Here is a 24,087-nt window from a genome sequence, read left to right as displayed (position 1 = left end):
AAATATCTTTTGTAATATTATTGTTGAAACATTCTATGTTGTCAGCATCCCTGCAGAATGTTTAATGAAAATTTAGCATTTCACTGTTAATTCACTTAAATGCTTAATTTTAGAAAGCTATTTAATATTCATATAAATTTATACAACTAAAATGGAGTATTTTAAATAGTTTTAAAAACACATACCCTGTATGTGCCTTATCTTCACACAGTTCCACATTTGGACGCTCATTTCGCATATGGAGACGAGTTTGTACTTTCTTTAGAGGAGCTTCTTTTTCTAATATTTGTGTCTTTAAGAAGGTTATAGTTTTTTCTGCTTCAGCAATATCTGAAATAACCTAAATAAGAGATAAAGTAAAATCATTTATATATCTATTTATACCATTAAAAATTACTACTGCATTTTAAATTAACAAAGAGATTTAATTACTATAATTAGTAAAATAAAGTTGCAAAGAGGAAAATGCTCAGAAAGGAGACTATTTATATTTTATTTATGAGTTATTGATATCTATTACATAAAAAGAACAATTATGAAGTATATTAGAGGAGTAAACATTACACTTTATGACTTCTCAAAACATATCACTATTTCATAAGTCTGAATATCTGGAAAAAATATCAATTTTCATACTGAAATAATAGCGTGTTAAGTACTGCTATGTACAGCTATACTTTTATGTAGCATAATATTATTCCAGCTATGTAGCATTTATTTTTCTATTAATTGTTGATAACCATAAATGAATATGCAAATCTCTAAATAATGTTCAGATTTTTTACCTTAATAATTTAGTGCAACACATCAGAAATGACAAAAATTAAATCAGAATCATATTAAAAAAAAGGAAACTTAAACATAACTAATATAAATTTAGCAAAGGGAAAAGCTGAAAATGGAAACTCAGGTTTCCTTTTGTCCATATGTATACATACAAAAGAATAGATGCATTGCCAAATGACTCATATATAACAAAAATGGTTAGATATGCATTATTCTGAAATAATATTTTCACTAGAACGTAAGTTAAGCAATCAAATGGATACTGTAACTACAAGGTCTTCAGGAATTTACTGTTAAGCAGAAAAAAAAAAAGTCCAAAATTTTGAGTTTATGCAGTAGCACATTAAACAAGATTAGATTGGATTGGATCATAAACTTATTATAAAGCATAAAAGGGTTCCTGTCTAAGTTACAGCATAATTTTGATCAAGAACATCCCTTGAGATATAATCTGAGGTTTTTGTAACCTTCTTATCTCTACTATCAGCCTTGCTAGAAGAATATTTCATATTAATGAAATATTCTTCTGTCAAATGATTATATGAATATTTCATAAAATCATTTGACAGTGAGGAGGTATATCATAAGTATACCTCCTCACTGTCAAATGCATTGACTAAAATTAGAAGTTTTGTAGTTTATACTTAAATCTTTACATATGAAGAGCACAATAAATACATTGTTAGACAGAAGATTTCAAAAAGTTTTATTTTATGACCATCCTTAGCAGAAAAGCTAGTCATATCAGCAATTAATAGTTTATTCATTTATTCTGTTATCAAATTAAAGAATGTATTTTATTATCAGAATCACAATATACATGCTAAATTTACAACCTTACAAATGTCTCTCTTTTAAATTAATATCTATTACAAATATATATGCCTCATTAACAATGATATGTACTTACCAACTGCAAGTGCTTTTTCAGTCGATAGAGACTGTCACTTATTTCATTTATTCTTTGTGCAAGTACTGACTCAACAAGATCAGCTTGGCACCTGAGATCTTGGTAGCCATTTTGCAAATGTGTGTTGATTTTGTCACGTAAAATAGATGTCATCCTTATTTCATTTCTGGCATTGAATAACCTGTGTCTAGTGAACTCTATCCATTCTTGAGGTGTTGACCACCTAAATTAGATGTAAATTTACCATTCAGTTCTGAAAGAATTTATAATTTTATGTTTAAATGTGTAAATATTTCATTATAATTATACTAAAGCTAAGTTACCGTTCTTTTAAAGAAATTAAAAAATGACATTTAAGTGCAACAAAACACTATGACTTTTTGTTTGTTTGGAGTAGGTTTTTTTCTAAATGTTATTTTTTTATATTTTCAAGGATTGATACTTGGACCAATTAGTAGTAGTTGTATTAACAAATACTCAATAAAATTTTCCTAACTAACAAATAGCTCTGGAGTCTTTTAAACAGTTGAACTTTAGTTTGTAATTCATATACTTCACTTAATGTTTTATATACACTAATAGAAAATGAAATCCCATGACTAAGGAAGCTATGAAGAAGGAGCTGTGTTAGATCAGGGGTTCTCAGTGGGGTCAGAATTGATTTCCTAGGGATTAATGATCATAAAGAGGTCAATAGTCAAATATGCATTGACAAATGATTGACATCAATTGTATCAATAAAAATATTAATAAAATTGATAATTGATTCATATATTATATTCATATATTAAATGTATGTAGCAAAGAAGGAAATCATAAAAAATAAATATAAGAGAAAAATTGTACTAAAATTATTTAATAAATTTTTTAAATCAATACTATTTTTTTAAAATATGAATTTTTGTATGCGATAAGGATAATATAACAAAAGTAAAACAGAAGAACACAGGGAAACACAATGAAAAATAAGAACATGAAATTAGAATAGAAAATACAAAGCACTGTGAATATTTTTGAATGAGACGAATTAAAAATTAAATTAAGCAATCTTATGGCAAATATTAAAAACATTGCATTAATACATCAAGTGCAGCCATCATTGCATCAACACAGCAAATATAACCATCATGTTAATTAAAATTGAACTTTTGTGCGTTTATCTATGATTTTGTTTCTGAAAACTTGTTTATGTTTATAAAATTTAAAAATCATTATAATATAAAAAATAATTTAACATACATTTAATAAACCATTTTTCAAAAATTTTGTTCACATTAATTTAATTGTTATTTTAAAATTATTTATGTGCAATTACTTGCATTATGATTATGTTGTATATTCTGTATGATAGAGTAAATTAAAGAGAGTCAGTGAAGAAAGCCATTCCTTTAGAATGGTTGGGAAATCCATTGTATTTGATAAATGAAATTTGAGAGGCATTATTTGCACATCTGAGACATCTTGTGTTAGATAATAAATGTGGCACAAATAGCACCTCTATGAACATGTAACTTCCATTTGCTTTAAAATATGAGATGTAAACACTTTTTCTTCCAAGTTGGGCCTAGTGAGTGAGATTTGAGTAAAGAATGCTTTTAAGGAGACGAAGAAGACAATATCAGTAGCTTTATGAGTTTGAATGAGGCTATATAATATAGCAACAAGAAGGTGGATTTTCTTTTTGTAATACTGTGGCAAGACCTGGCAAGAATGTATCCACTTTGCATGTATACTGGCAGCAGTGGTCATGGGAAGGTACTCTCTCAAGAAGGATGGGGGCTAGTTGCACATGTGCCATTTACTCAAAGGGATGACCACTGAATACGCCGCATGTTTGTTGCACATCGCATTACATCTGCAGTAGCCATTCGAGCTTTTGTTGGCACCAGAGTGACACCATAAACTGAAACAAATCGATTGCTTCAGAGACAGCTTAAAGACAGGTGCCCTATATTCCAAATCACTGCCATCAGTGACTTACACTCTATCTTGATGGTGTTAAAATAGAGCTCATTGGAAGGTGGAATAAAAATCGCTTGTGTTCTAAGACGAAAACCGTTTCTGTTGATGACAGTAATGGCTGTATGTTGGTTAAAAGCAGGGTTAAAGATAAAGGCTAGGTCATTCCTCTGAGTGACCCCTCACCGACACGATCTTTGTACTGGGAGTTAACAGGAAGTAGTCTGACATCACTATGCTGCATCAAATCTGGCTTTGACCTTAGTTCTATTCTGCTGCGAAGTGATATTCTAGTAATGTGGACACCCCATATTAATTTTAACCACATATATTTGTTTTGTAGAAATATAAAATATTTAGGAAATTTTGTATCTATAATTTTAGTCAGTTTTTTGTTTTAAATTTTGTGTTGTTTATGTTTCTTCTTGCGCTGTAGCAAAATGCCATAACATTGATGGAAATAAGAAAGGTAGGGATATTGTATTTTGTGTTTTCCCAAAGGATAGTTTGCTTTCAGCCAAAAAAATAAATACATGTGCTGAAGACAGGATTCAGTTAATGTCAATAATATAAAAATTTGTAGCGAACATTTTTTATGCCATGTTTATGAAGATGACATGAAAAATCACTTGCTTGGTCTGATGCAAAAGAAACTGTTAAAATACCTCTAAAATTAAAAAATTAAAAAAATTAAAATCTAATGCTGTAATAAAAAAAGGAGAAATATTGCAGAGGGCTTTCCAAAGACTACATGAATTAAGTCTGAAGAAAATTCATTTTGAAGCCAAATATAAAAATGATGACAAAGAATAATAAATCAGATACGAATGATTTTAAAACAAAACTCACAAATGATGATGTAAATTTTGCTGAATGCCCTACCTGCAAAAATAAACAAGAATTCATTGATAATTTGTAAAAAATAAGGCTAGATGAACATTTTAAGTAATTTGTGATTGTATAAAATATCAAAGTAGTTTCACATAAAAAGATCTTCTGCCTTAGCTTCTCTTTTGAAAAATTAAATAATTCTCTTTAGGTACTGTGAGCAAAGTTGTTTGTCAGACTTAAAGCAATGGTCTTGTATTATTTAAATGTAATGTATGTGTATAGATATGAGTATAAATTAGAAATTACTTTAAAAAATAACTGTTATAATTAAACTGTCAAATCAGGAGAGAAACGTGCCAATATAATTAGGCTGAAAAAGCAATCTTAGATCAGATTAAATTTTGGATAAAACTATCAATTTCAAGGACTAACAAACATAAGTTTCTCTTCTTTAGCAGCAGGGAAAAAAATTCCATATATGTTAAAAACTATGCCAATCTAATACTACTTTTTATCCAGGAAGGGGGCTAATTTTAAAAAGTTGTTATTATGGTTATCTTAGAAAGTGTAGAATTCTCCTACTCAGTATTCAAATGAAGATAAGATGATGAACACCATAGTTTTTTCTTCATGATTTAATAATCAATGCACAGGAGGGAGAAAAAACTGAAAGGTTTCAGAAAATGAAACTCGAGCATATTTTATATATTATTTGAAAATTAATGAATAAATATTATTAACTTTTTAAATGTTATAAATGCATCCAGCAATAACATCTTCTCTTCTAAATTATAGCTATTTGTTTCATGCACAGTTAATTTTAAAGCTGGTTTTTCAAATTTAAAATGTTAATTTCTTTATTGTGAATTATGTCTTTGCAGTCAGTATTACCAAGACTATGTCATCACTCTTCATTTCATGTTTCAGGGGGAAAAGCTGTATGAACTAGCCATTCTCTTCTAACTCCTGAGTTAGAAGAAGGCCAGGTGAGTGCTTGGAACCAAGCTGTCTGTGACATAGACACACTGAACCTACATCAAGAGTTATGGGGGTAGCAATTTTTTATAATAGCAAAAGCACTCTCACTGTTATCCCATACACCTTGTCACCAAACTTGAACATCAGACTGGTCATTGCATTGGTTGTGCTGCGATTCTTAAGTAGTATTCGATGGTACATTTTCTAACAGGATATTGCTCATCTCCATATTACTGCTATCATCCAATATGCTACGCAGAGTGTAGACATGTTGCTTTAGTTTGCAAGATCACCCAATCAATCAATCTTCCCATCAAGCACATATAAGATATGATTGGAGAAAAATCCAGCAACAGCCACAATCAGCATGGATCATTGCTGATTTGACTTACCAAGGCGTGGAACTCCAAATAATATATATATATATATATATATATATGCACACATATGTATAAGAAGGAAAAAATAGTCTTTAGGTAGTATTTAAAATTAGAAGAGAGTTTGTATACAAAAGGAATATTCATCAAGCTGTATTTATTAGATGAAAAACTTTGTAGATTATGCTCCACAGATCTAATATTGATATAAACTAAAAAAGAATAAAAGTACACATTACTTATTAGGTATTTTTTGTGGTCCTGTATAGAATGCAATTTGTTCAGTAGAAGTATTCTGCATATGGGCACATATTGTGTCGATGTTATAAGCTTCCCATTTATCACTCCAGTCTCTCTCCAGTTCTATTTTAGCCTGTTGATCTCTCCTGAAAGTCATGAAAAGCTATTAAATTCTGATATATATATGAATTATTTTTATCTGCTGTTATTTAGCAAATAATTTGTATAGTGACCACATTCAAAAAATTTTTGCATAACACTTTTTACATTCATATATCAGATGAATTATCAATTCAGATATGATTACTCATTTGTTCTTTCTCACATGGGAATGCACATTCATATGATTCATATGTTGTATCTTGGGAAATTATGTAATTTCTTATCTCATTCAAAAATTAAAGGCAACAAGAATCAGTGTAATATTCACAAATTTGCAGGACTAGTTTTGAAGGTTTAAATATAGAACATTTTTCTTCAGCTACAGAAGTGCAAATGACAAAACAGAAGCTGTGCTAAGGTAATAACAATGAGAGGAAGGAGATCAAGATACTGGCAACAGCTACTGATGAAAACTGAAAATGCCATGAAGTAATTTCCTTAAAAGCTGAGGGTAAAGGTGGATTTTATGAAGGTGAAACAGCTCTAGACAATCTAATTTACCAACGGATGATTTTTTTAGGGGGGGGGAGTAATTTAAGTTGTTTAGTTTTTTATCAAGAGATTGCATACTTCAAAGCATTTGCTACTGATCAAGTGGTTAAAAAATTCTCATCTCAACATATTCAGATGATTACAAGAATTCTGTTGTCATTCCTTTCTTTCCCTCTATTAGCTGTAAAATTACATGCATTTTACAGAAATTTTATTTTGGGGACGTTTTCTTCTTTTATCAATAAAATTTGCAGTTTTATACTTAAAAACCCCATTCTAGATATGAATTCCTGGAATATATAGAGGATTCCTTGCCAATATGTTTGAATTTCTATTGCTCAAATTAAAAAAGGCCTTAAAATTTCATATTTCTTCATAGGAAAAAGGTCTGAAAATCACATTTGCCATTTTCCTGAACCAAGCAAAAAACATCTTCCATTGGCGAATCAGATTTTTTTATAGGTGTTTCACATTCATAAAAATTTTTCCAATCTGTCCTTACCTTCAGCTTTTAAGGAAATTACTTCACGGTGATTTCAGTTTTCATCAAAAGGTGGTGCTTGTAGCTTGACTTCAATCTTGTCATTGTTATCACTTGGGCACAGACTTCTATTTTGCCATTTGCACTTCTAAAGCTGAAGAAGCAGGTTTTATATTTAAACCTTTGAACTAGTTATGTGAATATAACACTGATTCTTTTTGCTTTAGCACCTCCAACAAATGTCATTCAGCATATTATTGTAACTCAGATTTCCATAGGTGCAACTTTGAAAACATATATAAAACAATATGATTACAGCATATAGTATCAATATTAAATTTAACAATAATACATATTAGGCCCTTTTTTAGAATTATTTGAATTTTCTTAATACACCCCCCCCCCAAACTGACACTTGCTGGTTAAGTATATCTTTTGATATTCATATCTGAGTTAAATTGCCATGTGATGCCATCTCATGCCTTTGTTACTGGGGATATAATTTTCTCAAAATTAACTCTTCACTTAGGTTGGTAATCTAAAAGAAACTTTTCTGTATTCAGTGAATTTATTTATTTAACTGTAGTTAGGGCATTTACTTCAGAGATAACCACAATGATTGCAGAATAAACCAGAAAATATCAATTATCAGAATTTTCATTATATTTTGTTTCAGAAGTGCATTTTAAAATTTCTTGCAGTTTAGAATGCGACCTTTTCAAAGCAAAGACTGAAGGTGAGAATTTTGAATTAAACACTTGATTCCAGTCTATTGGGCTAAATCAATGAATTTATGATAAAAGTATAATTTGATGCCATGGATCAAATTATAATTATTGATACAATCTGTCATGCACCTGCCATTTTTTTTTCCTTTCCACCTGTGAATCTAACCATTTTTGTGTGTATGTGTGTTTAATTTAACACATTTAATTATGTGTTTATAATTAGAAAACCCATCAAAATTTGAGGCAGGTGCATAATGAAAAAGGTATATAATTATGACAGTATTAAACTTGAGTAACTTTTGATTCTTCAGTTAAACTGCAAGTAATAGATAATAGCAAATTTTCATTTGCTGAAAGTATCATCTTTTAATAAAAGTGATGCTTTTAGTACAATGTATTTGGTTTATATAATTACACTTTTTAATTAATTTTTTCAGCATTCTATTATGGAAGATATGACTCCAATTTTTTCTCTATATATGGTTTCTTTAATTCACTGAAATGTCTTAAATTACTGGAGCTTTCTTAAATAGCTTTGACCTATGTACCAGTTAACAATAAAATAAAATTATAAGTAATACTATTATTTTTAACTGATTATAACTACTTCAAATACACTCCAATTAATTATATTCTATGAATTAGATAAAAATCAATTTTCATGAAAACTGCATAAAACATATAAATATCTGTTTTGTAAAAATTATATAAGATTTTTAACAATTTTAATGTTTCATTTATTTCTTAATAATAGTTAATTATTTATTAGTATTTAAAACTGACCTTATTTGATTTTCTAATTCTCCAACAATCATCTTGGTAAGATCCTGATAAGTATGAATGATTTCTATTTCCTATTAACAAAGAAAGCAATCTTTAAAGTATACCAAATTCAAAATTTTGTTATATTTTAACATTTTTTATTTCTTACATCAGATTAATTTTAAATTCAGCCTCGATGATATGTTTATTTCTCATATTTAACCATACACATATACACTAAATACAAAACTAATATATTTGACTTTATTTAAAAATATCTGTAGCTTAGATTTCAAAGGAAAAAAATTAAACTTTAAAGCAATTAAGTTAGAAGTTAAACAACAAAAATCAGCGTTATATTTTCAAATTTTCACAGTAAACTTATGGTCAGTTACTGTGAAAATTTGAAAATATAACGCTGATTTTTGTTGTTTGACTTCTAACTTAATACCTGTTCGGTGTGTTATTGTATCTTAACTTAAAGCAATATTAAAGTATTTACTACTAAAAAACAATGAAGCATAAAGTAGAATAGTATATTTGCACTTAATGATAAAGGTAATGCAGATGTTAACAAAAATCTGGTTCTGTATAAATTTTAAATTTAAACTGCTTAACAATTAATACTTACAATCACACAACACTTTTCCCAGTTTGATTTGCCCATATATGGTATGAGCATCTCATTTGCAAAGTTTCAGTTTTTGACTATTTCATTATTTATTTTAATTTAACTTTTTTTTTTTTTTACTTTCTAGATGGTCTTAGCTGACTGTAAGGACAAGTTTGTAATTTGTAGTTTTCTTCTTTATTTATTTTTCTCTTTAATTTGCAGCAAAACAGATACTTTGATAAGTAAAGCATTTGCTAAATACTCGCTTAGCAAAGTTTTATCAAAAATCAATAATTTTTATAGTTTTATTATAAGAGTATTTTAGAGTATATAAGAGTATTTATTATTAAGTAATTTAAGCAAAAATTGGAAGAAGTGAAACAAAAATTCCAAATTTATATGTTAGCATCTGGTGGTATTACTAAATCCCCTGAAATTAAAGTAACTATTTTATCACATATCATTGGTGATAAAGCACTTAAAAAATTTTATACTTTTAATTTAAGTGAAGAAGATAAGAAGGATGTTGACAAAGTAATTGAAGGTTTCAAAAATTTTTTCATACCGAAAGCAAATGAAAGTTTTGATAGATATATATTTTTCTGTCAAACACAACATGTAGGTGAATCATTTGATGATTTTTTAACAGATTTAAATAAATTAAGCAGCAACTGTGTATTTGAAGAATTAAAAGATAGTTTAATAAGAGATAGAATAGTAAGTGGAATTCTGAATAAAAATCTTAAAGACAGGTTATTAAGGGAAGATCAGTTAACATTGGAGAAATGTATTAAAATGTGTAAAGCTTTTGAAGTAGCATATCTCCAGCTGAAAACTTTAACTGAAGAAAATAAAATAGAAGTGATCAAACAGAATACATTTCCACCTTCAGAGGAAAAAGTCAGCCTTGCAAGAACAAATATCAAGTAAAATAAAAGCAACAAAGTACTAAATCATCTACAAATTACCAAGGAAATGCATATAATAATCCAAAACCATGTAGAAAAATGTGGAACTTTTCATAAGTTATACAATTGTCCTGCTTATAATAAGATTTGCTTGTACTGTAAAAAAAAAAAAAAAAAAAAAAAAAAAAAAAAAAAAAATCACTTTTCTAAAATGTGCACTTCTAAAAATGTTAATGTTGTACAGAATAATTTAGAGCATGAGTTGCATAATAATGGTAATGAATATATTTTAGGGTCAGTAGAAGATACATATCCATTTTCTAAAAATGGAACAAAATGGTTTGAAAGCCTAAAAGTAAACATATCTAAATATTTATTTGTTAAGTTAGATATTGGTGCTCAGTGTAATGTGTTGCCATTGCCTAAATTTAAACAATTAAATTTAAGAGATAAATGTTTGACTAAATCAAAAGTCAGTTTAATTTAATTACAATGGTACTACAGTTGATGTAGTTGGAAAATGCAAATTATTATGTGAGACATCGAAAGGGGACAAGGATGAAGTAGAATTTCAAGTTGTAGCATGTGATAAAACTGTTCCAGCTACTTCAGGTTTACCTACATTGCAAAAATTAAACCTAGTACAAAGGATTTGTACAGTGAATTATGATTCTAATGAAAAGTTACCAGAATCTTTAAAAGGATGACAAGATTTATTTAAAGGAACTGGGAATTTAACTGGATATACATATCATATTAAATTAAAACAGGAGCTGTTGGTAAAATACAGCCCTGTAGGAAAATTCCACATAGCTTATTCAATCCATTAAAAAAGGAATTAGCATGAATGGAGAAAGATGGTATTATAAAGAAAGTTAACCAATCTACAGAATTCGTGAATTCATTAGTTGTAGTAAGAAAAAAGGATGGTAATTTAAGAGTGTGTTTAGATCCTCAGCACCTTAACCAAAATATACTGACAGAACATTATCACATACCAACCTTTGAAGAAATTTCATCTCAAATAATAAATGCAAAGGTGTTTAGTATTTTAGATGCAAACAAAACATTTTGGCAAATTAAACTGTCAGATTCAAGTTGCAAATTTACTACATTTAATACTCCATTTGGTAGATATTGCTTTTAAAGGTTGTCATATGGACTGAGTTCATCACCAGAAGTTTTTCTGAAATTTTTAGTGATTTAGAAGGAGTTTAAATATATATAGATGACTTATTAATTTGGGGAAAAGATAAAAAAGAACATGATTTGAGATTAAAGAAGTTGTTGGACAGAGCCAGCGAAAAGAATGTTAAATTTAATTTAAATAAATGTAAATTTGGGCTGAATGAAGTGAAGCATATAGAACATATATTTTTCTAAAGATGGTTTTAAACCAGATGAAGACAAAATTAAGGCTATTGTAGATATAAAACCACCAAAAAATGAGAAAGAATTAGAAACTTTCCTAGTAATGATTACATGTTTCTAGATTTATACCTAAGTTTATGAAAAGATATGTTTATCAGATTTGACATCATGTTTAAGAGATTTGTTGAAAAAACAAGTTATATGGAACTGGAATGCAACACATGAAGAAGCATTTAGAAGACTAAAAGATGTGTTGGTAAATAAACCAGTTTTACAGTATTATGATATAAACATGCCAGTAGCTTTATCTGTAGATGCATCTCAAGAAGGACTAGGAGCAGTCTTACTGCAGAATAATTTACCAGTAGCATATGCGTCTAAGGCATTAACAGATAGACAGAAGAATTATGCTCAGATTGAAAAGGAAACTTTAGCTATTGTATTTGTGTGTGAGAAATTTCACCAGTATATATTTGGAAAGTATATTACAGTGGAAAGTGACTATAAACCATTGGAATCAATTTAAAAAAAGCCATTAAATAAATGCCTTGTAAGATTACAAAGAATGCATATAAGATTAAGCCATATCAGTTTGAGATAAAATATAAACCAGGAAAAGAACTTTTTATAGCAGATGCATTATCAAGATCATTTACTGATAAAGGATCTGATTTCTTTGAAGGAGACATAGATGCTGATGTTGGATTGGTTGTAGAATGTATACCAATGTCTAAAGGCAAAATGGAAATTTTTCAACTGGAAACAGAAAAAGATGAAGATCTACAAGTTTTAAGAAAATTAATTAAAACTGGATGGCCAGATGAAAAATATATGGTTCCAGAACTGGCAAAACCATATTTTAACTTCAGAGGAGAACTATCAGAAGCAAATGGATTGATATTTAAAAATTCCTGTGTTGTTGTACCAAGAAGTTTATGAAAAGATATGTTAAGCAGAATTCATTATGGTCGTTTAGAGTAGTAAAATGCAAGATCAAAGTAAGAGAAATATTATATTGGTCAGGAATGTCAAAAGAAATTGAAGATTTGTTACTGAATTGTCCAACATGTTTAAATTTACAAAAAGCTAATACTAAAGAACCAATGATACCTAAAGAAATACCTAACGGCCCATGGGTTCCATGGTATTGGGAACAGACCTCTTTTACTTTCAAGGAAGGGATTATCTAATTGTTATAGATTATTTTAGCAAATATGTTGAAATTGGACATTTGAAAGATTTGTCAAATGTAGCAGTGACAAAGCAATTGAAATGATTTTTTGCAAGACATGGTATTTCGCAAATAGTATATTCGGATAATGGTCCACAATATAGTAGCGGGAAATTTAAAGAATTTGCAAGAAGATGGAATTTTGAAACCAGAACTTCAAGTCCAAATTACTCACAATCTAATGGAATGGTTGAAAGACATATTCAAACTGTCAAGCGAATGCTAGAAAAGCTGTAGTTGACAATAAGGATCCATATTTAGTATTACTGGAATGTTGTAACTCTCCTATTTCAGATGAAATTAAGTCCCCTTCAGAATTGATGTTTGGAAGAAAAGTAAATGGATTGATGCCTATAAAAGAGAATTTCATTCAAACTAAATGATATGAAGACCATAAACAACACTTACTGAAGAAATAAACCTTACAAAAAAGCTATTATGATAGGAATGCAAGACCGTTAAATACACTGAAGGTAGGAGATCATGTGTACATGAAAGAGAAAGGGAAAAAAAACTAAATGAAAGTGGGAAAATTATAGAAGAAGCAGAAAGATCATGTTCATACAGGATTTTAAGAACAGATGGAAGAATAGTAGAAAGAAACCGAAGAGACATTCTTAAAGGAACTAATCAGAAAGAGTTTGCAATACAAAATGAAGTTATAGATGAACCTGAGATACTAGAGAATAGCAGGAGCGCTTCAAATTTAGATGAGCTTATAAGTCCTTCAAAACCGAACAGAAGTGTTGTATCACCAAATACTGAAAGAGGTATAATATCATCAAATTTTTCAAATGGACATAACTACGTTACTTGATCTGGTAGAACTGTTAAGAAACCTTATTATTTAAAAGAATATGATTAATTTTACTATTATTATTTTTTTTGATAAAAAAGGAGATTTTATATATGTAATTGTATCTATTATTATTATTAATCATAACTGTAATATAATATAGTAGATTAGCAATGTAGAATAAACGATGTTTGTGTACATCACATTACCATCACTGAGCACATACCCAACATATTGTTACGAATTTGGTATTTAAAAAGCTAATGTTAGTTCAATTATAAATTAAATGGTTTTATTTCTCGCGCAGTGCAGCGCGTGACGAATATTAAAAGAAAGCTAAGCCGGAAAAATTAAAAATACAAGAGCGCGTGCGTTAAATAAATAAATATCTCTTTTTGATTTCGAGAAAGTGCTGGAAAATTCTAGCGTGTGATTTTAAAATCTTATAAAAGGAGGAAAACATCTCAGTTTGTAGTAGTTACTTAGTTTGTTGTTGTTTAGAAAACTACTGTTGTTGATTGTAGCGAATTTGCGGATTAGCGTTCTTTAGCTGTTTTGAATTACGTTCTATTGTACATTTGAGTAGTTAAAAGATAACTACTGTGAGACATTGTAATACTGCATGATAATTTGAGAAAATTTAAGCATTTTTGTTGTGATAATAATAAATTTTTGTTCATTTTTCATCGGACTTGTGCATTCATTTCATAACGAACCCGTACGCACGCAACAATTTTTGGTGTCAGAAGTGGGATTTGAATGCCAATCACAAGAGCGATGGAAGAGCAGTTAAGACAGCTGATATCAGCCTTTGCTGCATTTAAGGAAGAAATGAAATTGGGCCAAGATTCCGTTAAAGGAGAGATGAGATCCGTTAAAAAGGAAATGGAAGCCGTTCACGAAAAGTTGGAAGCTGGTCAAGTAACTTTTAAAGAAGACATAAAAGCTGTACAAGAAAAGATTGAAGCAGGTCAAGACGAAATGAAAAGAGAAATAACCTGCGTAATAGAAAGTAAATTTGAGGCTATGGAAGACAGAACAGGAGCTGTCGAAAATAAATCGGGCAAATTGAAGAAAAGGTTTCATCTGTCAAAGATGAAATAGAAGATAGAGTGTCGGCTGTGGAGCAACGAGTCGAAGGAAGAGTTTCGGCCTTCCAACAACAAATTGAAGAAAGAGTTTTTGCCGTCGAACAACAAATTGATGATAGGGTTTCTGCTGCCGTCGCCAAAGAAGTTGACAGCCTAAAAAAGTGCATAGCGACAGTAGGAAACAATTCTGAAGGTTTCAAATTTTTATCGATGCCTGCTCGTTCCGTTCTGAAACTATCTACATATGATGGAAAGACCTCCTGGCAGGTGTATAGGACACAATTTTCTATCATTGTGGATGCGAATGGATGGGATTCCCAAGCTAAGGCCTGTCATCTCGCTGCTTCTCTGAGAGCAGACGCAGCGGATATCCTGCAGACGCTTCCCGAAAATCAAAGGTTAGATTTCGAAGCTCTATCCGGCGCATTGGAGCTGCGCTTTGGCAAGAAATGTTTAAAAGACTACAGCAGGCTTCAATTAAAATCCCGTCAACAGAAGCCCACCGAATCACTCCAGGAACTTGCCACGGATGTTGAAAGGCTGTCCCACCTCGCCTTTACGGAGTGCCCGAGACAAACGAGGGAAATTGTGTCGCTGCAATGTTTCATCGATGGCGTCCGGGACCCTGAAATACAGAAAGCACTGCAAATGGCGGATGTTAAAGATGTAAAAAGCGCTCTGTTGTACGCCGTGAAATTGGAGGCAGCCCAGCAAGCAACTCGTAGAGATCGCTACCCAGTCAGAGCTGTGCGAGTACACGAGCCAGGGGACCAATTGATGGCTCGTTTAGAGGATTTATCCAGACAAGTCGATGCTTTGATACAGAGTATCAGTGAGAACAAAGTGGCTGTAAGGTGCTGGAGATGTCGTTCTGAAGGTCACCTACGACAGCATTGCAGAACACCCCAGGGCACGGATAATGAAACGCATGAGTTGACAAGACCAGTGAATGCTTTAAGACGGAATAATGGTGAAAAGAAACCGACCCTAAAGTGCTGGAATTGCGGTGTTGAAGGCCATCTACGAAGGAACTGCAGAACACCCCAGAGCACGGAAAATAAGGCATACGATTTAAACAGACAATTAAATGTCACGGGAAGGAAAAGGACTGACAAGAAACCAAAGTGCTGGAACTGCGGAGCAGAAGGCCATGTGCGAAGGAACTGCAGAATACCCCGAAGCACGGAAATTGAGACCATTTCCCAGCAACGACGCAGTAAACAAATTAGTGACCATATCGAGGAACGGAGGTTGCCAGATAATAAAAAAACCCTGTTTTAAAGCGCTTAAAATTTATACAGTGAGTGACAACAGTAACGGACTGTCCATTAATGGGAATATCGATGGAGTTCCTTGCAGTATGATCATTGACACAGGAGCTAATGTTACCATCATTAGGAAAGATTTAGCTGAACAGTTTAAAGATAAACTTATTTGGACGCAATCCTGTGTTACCCTTCAGACTGCGTCTGGTAACAAGATCGAGATAGCTGGGAAGTTAAACGTGAAAATCACATTTGGAAGTGCCGCCTACCATCACACGGCATATGTGGCGGATATTACAGATCCATGCATACTCGGATTGGACTTTTAAGGAAATACAATTTTTCCTTAGACTTCAAAAACAATAAACTGCTTTCAGGATCTGAAGACATGACTATCCATCCTCAGAAGGGATCCTCACCTGGAAATGCCGACGCCTTGTCCGAAAGACCCAGCTCGGGAAGCTGCCGAAATCATACTAGGGTCGAAAAGAAATGCAAGACTACCAACTGTTCTCCATCACAAATGCTCTTCGGTAATGACCTTCGTCTGCCTTGTGACCGCCCGTTTGATCGCCATACGGGTGCGCCTTCATCGCCTGAGGAATACATCCAAGATGTCCAGGCCCATTTTGAAGTGACGCACCGTTCCGTACGAAATCGAGTCAGCCTGGCGACGGAGAAAGTGAAGTCCAGATACAACAGGAGAGCTACTAGACATAGATCCAACAAAGGAGACAAGGTGTGGTTGTGGAAGCCGATTCAACGAAAAGGACTTAGTCCTAAATTACAGTCACCTTCGGATGGTCCATATACAGTGCTGAACAGACTGAATGACGACGTGGTTCGGATCCGTAAGTCTTCGAACTCTAAACCTAAAGTCGTTCATTACGACAGGTTAGCTCATTACTATGGCCATAGTACGTAATGTAAATAATTGTAAATAGTATAAGACCATGGTCCTTTTTGTTTTTAAATGTATATTTGATTTGTTTTGTATTTAGTATTTGATTTGTTTAAGTTAGTTATTGCATTTATTGTTCATGTTGTTTGATATTGTAATGTAATGTTTATGCCTCAGTTGCATTTATGCCACAGTTGTAAGTTTAGCTTCCTGTCCAGGGATTGTACTGCCCGGGACGTGCAGTCCTTAGGAAGGGGGCAGTGTTACGAATTTGGTATTTAAAAAGCTAATGTTAGTTCAATTATAAATTAAATGGTTTTATTTCTCGCATGACGAATATTAAAAGAAAGCTAAGCCGGAAAAATTAAAAAATACAAGAGCGCGTGCGTTAAATAAATAAATATCTCTTTTTGATTTCGAGAAAGTGCTGGAAAATTCTAGCGCGTGATTTTAAAATCTTATGAAAGGAGGAAAACATCTCAGTTTGTAGTAGTTGCTTAGTTTGTTGTTGTTTAGAAAACTACTGTTGTTGATTGTAGCGAATTCGCGGATTAGCGTTCTTTAGCTGTTTTGAATTACGTTCTATTGTACATTTGAGTAGTTAAAAGATAACTACTGTGAGATATTGTGATACTGCATGATAATTTGAGAAAATTTAAGCATTTCTGTTGTGATAATAATAAATTTTTGTTCATTTTTCATCGGACTTGTGCATTCATTTCATAACGAACCCGTACGCACGCAACAATATAAAAACAAAACAAAGGTGCTTTTTTTTAATTGGAAGTAGGGATTCATTTTATGGTTTTTCATGCACTTTCTTCCAAAGTGAATTATTCCACATTCCTGAAGAAATTGTATGGCAGATGTTTCATCATTAGGAAAGTCCAAAATTTTCATATCTATGGTAAATACAACTATATTAAAAACAGAAGCGATTGTTACATCTTTAGAACTTGTATTCTCATTATCAATTTTGAAAAGGCATACTTTTACTTAATAAAAATCAAAACAACTTTAAAACTAGACATTGGAATTTCATATGAACCAATTTCTTGGCAAGTTTAGCAAAATGTTTGGCAATGACTCCAGTCCCAATAACAGAACAATACCAAATATCTCTACTAAAACTCCATCAGTTTTCTTATTCCTTTTCATTAACTAACACCTTAGCCTTATATATTTTAACTTATTAACAATACTGTTAAACTAATTACTTCCTCTGTGGGTCTTCTAATATACTGCCACAAACGTAACAGAAAACTTTTGTGGCAGTATATTAGACACGTAACAGAAATGTGAACTGAAATTATAATACTGTGCTACTCACATCATGTTCAAGAGATAAACAGCTAATTTTTTATTAGTCTTATTATTTTACAAATTTTAAAATCTATATTTTGCTAAAGAAAACAATATACTGAACACAAAAGACACCAAGCCAAAACCTTAGTTTGAGAATGCTTTCATAGGAACTTTGCTGATTTTGATGGAATTAGGGAATGAGACCATCTTTCTACTCTTCTTTCTACTCTTGTCAAGGAGCAAAATGATTTTACACTGGGGCAAAGGCACTAAAAGCCAAATAAACAGTCAAAATGAATAGAATAAACATAGCACCACTATCTGGTAAAACAGAAATAAAAGAAAGTATTAGAATTAAAAAAGTTATGGGGAAAATTTGATTGGAATTAATATCATTAACTAAAATAGATTTTGGTGGATTTGGGCTACACATGAATCTTATTCATCAATATAAAAAAATATCTCTGCAATTTTAATAAAAGTACTTGTGTGGCTGTCAAAGCAACAATGAAGTCCATATGAAATTTTAATCCCGTTTTAGTGTTGCAGATGTAAAACTTTAATAGAAAAAAATGGTTAATTTTCCTTGTCAATATAATTTACATTCCCCTGACATATGTACACATTTTTACTCCTTAAATGAAACAGATCTCATTGCTTGATTTTCTCAAAATCATTATAACTTTCAGAAGAGCCACTGTCAAACTGAGGTTGACTTTTGGTTTAATTTTATATTTGTATTGGCATGTGTTTGTTCCATATATGCATATACTGAAATTTATTTTTCCTCCTGTAACATTAAAAGAAGAGTTTTTGATAATATCCCCAACAGTTCAAACATTACCTTTCAGAAAGTATACAAGCATTTTTATCTGGTCACAACCTACATCAGTGTTTCTGTTTGGTCAGAACCTTGTATAATAAAATATTAGCATTTAACTGACAAAAATAAGATGCTATTTTTCTGCTATTATGTTTATGCAGAAAAACTTCTATCTTATTTTTATAATTTTTAACATTTGAATTTGAATAAATTTATAAAGAAATACAGCTATGCAGAAAATTTGGTTGTTTTTTAATGTTATCCAACAGCAATGTGATTTTCTCAGATTGTCTGTTTGCTTGTTGCTGTGCCCATGAAGTCAGTCAGATGGTACCACGGGCAGTGCAGATCACCTTAGCTATCTTGAGGCAATTTTCTTCATAGATGTCTTCCTGTGAGCAGTCACTAATTTGCTGCATTACAACCAAGATGGTGGGGAAGGAAAAGATGTGGTTTGGCCCAAGTTTGATTCCAGGGAAGTTTCTGCAGACAGTATAGGTTCTTGTTTTGTCTGATAAGATTTTCATCCATCTGAAATGACCTATAAGTCATGCCAAGGTTTTAGAAGTAATTTTGTTGGCACTGAGTTCACATATCTGAAATTTCTGCCTGATGGTTGCATTTCTCAGTTTTGACTTAACAACAGATTTCATGTTATTCAGTGAGGTGGGACGATGAGATTCTTCATTTAGTTGTCTCACTTCTCTGGCCAGGGTGTCTGCAGCTTCATTGTGAGGTGGTATCCACTGCATTAAACAGCGTTTATTTAGTCGATTGATTTGGGTCAGGGCATTATGTATTTCATGGGTCTGTCTTGAGAAAACCTGCTGAATTGCTTGAACAGCAGCCTTTCTGAAGTCACTGGAGATTATTATTCCTTTAGTCTTCTTGAAATTTTCAAGCTTGATATAGATGTTTAGAGTCTCTTGTATGGCAATGAGCTTGCAAGTGTAATTTGAAGCAATTTTTCCTGCTCCAATCTCATGTTGTTTTATGGTACCATCTGGGAAAATAAAGTTTATTTCAGCTCCACTATTAATTAGAATTTCATCTGAAAATCCATCTGTGAAGATGCAAACACAGCCATTCTCTGAGTACAATTCTATGGTTTTGATCTAATCTTTTGAATGTACTTCAAGGTGGAAGATCTTTTAAGACTTGGTTTTCCACTCCACATCTGAAAAGCTTTTTTACTAATATGATCTGATCTTGCTGGTGAATTTGGTAACACCGAATTTTCTTCTATTTTATAAGGTCTCTATGCTACATTCTTGCAATGATTTCAGATTATTTGCAAATGAGACTGCTCTGATAATTATTTTTGCTGCTCTTGCTTGTATGTTAACGAGCTTTTCTAATGCAGATTCTGAAGCATAAGACCAGACTGGTGTTGCATACTCCTTGATGGGCCTGATAAGAGTAGTATAGGTAGTTTTTAAAATCATAGCATTTGCTCCCCAATTAAGCCACATAGATTTTTTTTAATAGAATTTTCAGTATTGTAAAATGTAATTCTGAATCCCGAGTTAGTCCTAAATAGACGGCATTTTCTTTGTAAATGGTTGGTTGTTTAGGGATAAATTTGGTGAGAAGAGATATTTATGTTTCTTATCCATGGAAAAAACACTGTAAGATGTTTCCTGTGGATTAATACGATATTTAATACTTAAATGTCAGTTTCAGAGACTTTGCCTATCTCAATATTCCCTTTAAGAAGTGCCCCAAGGATTTCTCAGACTGCCTCAGTTTGCCAGATAGCAATATCATCAGCATAGCATGCTACTTATTTCCTTAGTATAATGTATATAAAATCTCTATAACCATTAAAAGAATAAAATTCTTTCAAAAAGGCATCACAGTTATATATTTTTAGTGTCTCGAACAACTTGTCTGGATCAAACATTTGCAATTAATATATGAATTTTTAGGTCATTATTAAAAAAATAAATTTTATAATTTATTATAAATTTTCATAGTGGCTTGATATTTTTTCTGTATGATCACAATACACTTAAGTTATAAAAACTGAATATGTTGAACACTTTTCTCATCCAAATGATTCTTTTTTATTATTATATGTTATTTTCAGATTTATTTATACATTTTAAATTTTGATTCTTTTGATAATATTTAAATGTTTGGCATATTATATTACTATTTGTATGATATTTAATACTTAAATTTAAAAATTCCAATCATAAGTTAATACAAGTTTTAAAATGCAAAATAAATAGTACTTACTCTGTGAAGTTCTTCCTGTAATCTATCATGTACCAAATCTGATGAAATTCTTTGATCCCTCAGGTCAAGACTTTCCTGGGCCACTATCAGACTTAACTGGACTTCATTAATAGCATTTTCAAGCCTTTTCTTTTCCAACAACAACTTTTTTATTTCAGTTGTTAACTCTTCAATAGTTTTTTCTAAATCTTTTTGACAGTCATATGTTTCTTTAGCTCTGTCTGCAATTTTCTTAGTCACGGCATCTTGTACTGTATCAGTCAGAATCTGTTTCTCTTTTGCTAATTGTTTGCTTTGTTGGCAAATTCTGAAACAAGGGAAAAATGTACATGTAATCAAACACTTTGATTTAAACACAAAACAACACCAATAATATTTTAAAAAAACTGAAAATAAATTAAATTTTATTTTCAAAATTTTCTAAACTGCAAATACATATTGGTAAATGTATCAATAACCAGGTACAAAAGTTCAAACTGGTTCTATATAAAAACTTTATATATTCTGAGGGACAGTTTTTGTTCTTTGAAGAATAAAATCCTATGCTTGTATTCACTTATCAGTGGTTCTCAATGTTTTTGCTCTGCAACTCTTCCACCATTGCTATAAGGTTATTGCCTCCCCCTCTTTTTCTAAACTTGAAAAATAAATATATATTTATTTTGATCTAAATTATTCTTTAACATGTTTTTATAAAAGAAACAACAACAAGATATGGAAAATGTTGATAAATGCCAAAATTTGAATAAAAGTAGTTTTTTATATTTATAAACTAAAACTAAACAAAAGGCTGACTGCATTTCCCTTCTGAAAGTATCCCCTCTGGTTGAAATCCTCTGTTCTAAATACATAGAATTTTTGGCTAATTTAGAATAAATTACCTTTTATTTTATTCAAAACTTTAATTAAAATTCATTAAAAATTATTTTAACTATAAATTTAAATACTTGAATTATTCATCTAAAAAATGAAAAATTACACATTTCTTTCTTTTTTTCTACCCTATGTGTATTATAGTAATATTTTAAAATACATTTTATAGGTGTTTTAAAGGATGAATTTGAAGGATTAATTTTTCTGTCTTTAACCAAAACTAACGAATCGCAACTAGTTTTAATACTATTGTACTTGCAGATGCAAGTAAAAAACTGTCAGTTACAAATTTTGTATACTTGTAAATAATTTTATTGAAATTATATGTAAATTGTAGTTTTCTCTTGTCTCTTACATACCTCTTGAATATATGTAGTATGTCTAGTAACATAAAAGGCCTCAAGATGAAAATCATTGCCAGAAAAATAACATTTCATTTAACACTGAAATAAATGGCTTGGCTAGATAATGCCAAGCTGGAGATACTTTTAATGATTCATTTTTGTCTGGTGATTATCTGGTGACATTTTTGTCAGGTTCCTGTATAATTGTGATTGCATGTACTGAGAATTCACTATGCGAGCTTACACATTTGAGACTTTTTACATTATGTTGTGTTTAACATTCTTAGTAGTTTGAAGTGGTTACTACTGATTTTGCTCTGTCATACTGAGAAGAGCTGTACGAATACTTTTGTGAAAAGTTCCAGAACTGTAAGATGCTACTTTTGGGAAAATTTAGTTTTATCAAGCTATTATTGGCTCTGTGTGCATTCAATTCATTATGAACCTGCATGCACATTATATTTCCTGATTCCAGGGTCAATTTTTTTACAGCTTTGAGCTTCTTATACTGTTGGGCTGAAGACCAAACTTTAATGAGACAGTGCAACAGACAGTTAAATCTGGGTGAAAATCAGAAAGTACTAATACTGATTCTAACAGCAATAGCTGCTAAATTGTGACCTTCACAAAGATAAAAAAAATTTTATTTTTCATCATACACCGTAGTTTTTCATTTTTTGAAGGTTGCCGTTCATCTAGTCTTTGCCAAATTAATTTTAAATGTCACCAAAGTGCTTGCGATGGTAATTTTACCAAAAATTTTTCTTTACCAGTACTATCAAAGTTCTCCAGGCAAAAGACATATCGTGCCAACAAACATATGCATATAGTTGTAAGCAGCACTCTTAAATGCATTTAGAACTCTAGGAGTATAGTTGGCTGGTTGAATAAAAACAAAAGCAGCAGTATAACACAATTCAGCAATATGTTGTAGCAGTGGTTCTCAACATTTTTTGTTCCATACACTTCTTTCACCATCGCTTGATAATCATCCCCCTTTTTTGCCAAAACTAAAAGCATTCATATATTTAAATTTAGATTATTTTTTTATAAATTAAACAACAAAAAAAGGTTTCTGTTTTTCTGGTGCAAGGAATAAAGTCGCCAGTAATGGTACAGTCGATGCCAAACGAAATATCTTCACTGGTAACCTTTTACTTTAACAAGTTGCAACACCATTTCTTATCAAATTGATTTTTTCTTTCAATACTGGCATACAGTTACATAGAATTTTTACAAGATAGTTCAGTTTTATGCCCTAAGGCCATTTGTGGGCAGTAAGTCAATTAGGATGCAATCACACTGCTCACCCGATAGCGAAAATATAGAAAGGCAAAGTCAAGGGTTAAATTCATCCATTCTAATGAGAATGCATTAACAAAGTAAAGCACTGCGGTTTCAATTTCTGAGTAAGCTCTTCGTACGAATTGAAATAATTCTTGCATTTAAACTTGTATTCCAAATTAAGATTTAACTTGAAATTAATGTAAATAATTACTGAGAGAATTAGATTTTTGTAATTTACGTGAAATGAGATCATGTGATATGAACCTGGGTATCAGGATGTTGTACGATGAAAGCATAGTAAATTATTAAATTCATGTCTTTTTACAAATTTA

The 24,087-nt window shown here is 31.1% G+C and overlaps 1 protein-coding gene across 3 annotated transcripts in view; it reads right to left on the bottom strand.

Annotated features, from left to right (window-relative positions):
- Positions 1-24,087, bottom strand: part of LOC118180504 (tektin-4-like) — a 40,214-nt gene that overhangs the window by 6,142 nt on the left and 9,985 nt on the right. For all 3 annotated transcript variants that reach the window (XM_085810432.1, XM_085810430.1, XM_085810431.1), the window contains exons 3-7: positions 21,252-21,558; positions 8,728-8,798; positions 6,081-6,227; positions 1,697-1,919; positions 186-340 (exon numbers count right to left, since the gene is read on the bottom strand). In XM_085810432.1, the coding sequence (XP_085666558.1) occupies positions 186-340; positions 1,697-1,919; positions 6,081-6,227; positions 8,728-8,798; positions 21,252-21,558 (903 nt within the window). The remainder of the gene's footprint in view (positions 1-185; positions 341-1,696; positions 1,920-6,080; positions 6,228-8,727; positions 8,799-21,251; positions 21,559-24,087) is intronic.

Source organism: Stegodyphus dumicola, chromosome 2, assembly GCF_044657685.1.
Source record: "Stegodyphus dumicola isolate Sdum_Otavi_A_Nest chromosome 2, ASM4465768v1".
Lineage (NCBI taxonomy): Eukaryota > Metazoa > Arthropoda > Arachnida > Araneae > Eresidae > Stegodyphus > Stegodyphus dumicola.
The sequence above is the reverse complement of the archived record's forward strand: the minus strand, read 5'-3'. Positions and strand labels throughout refer to the sequence as shown.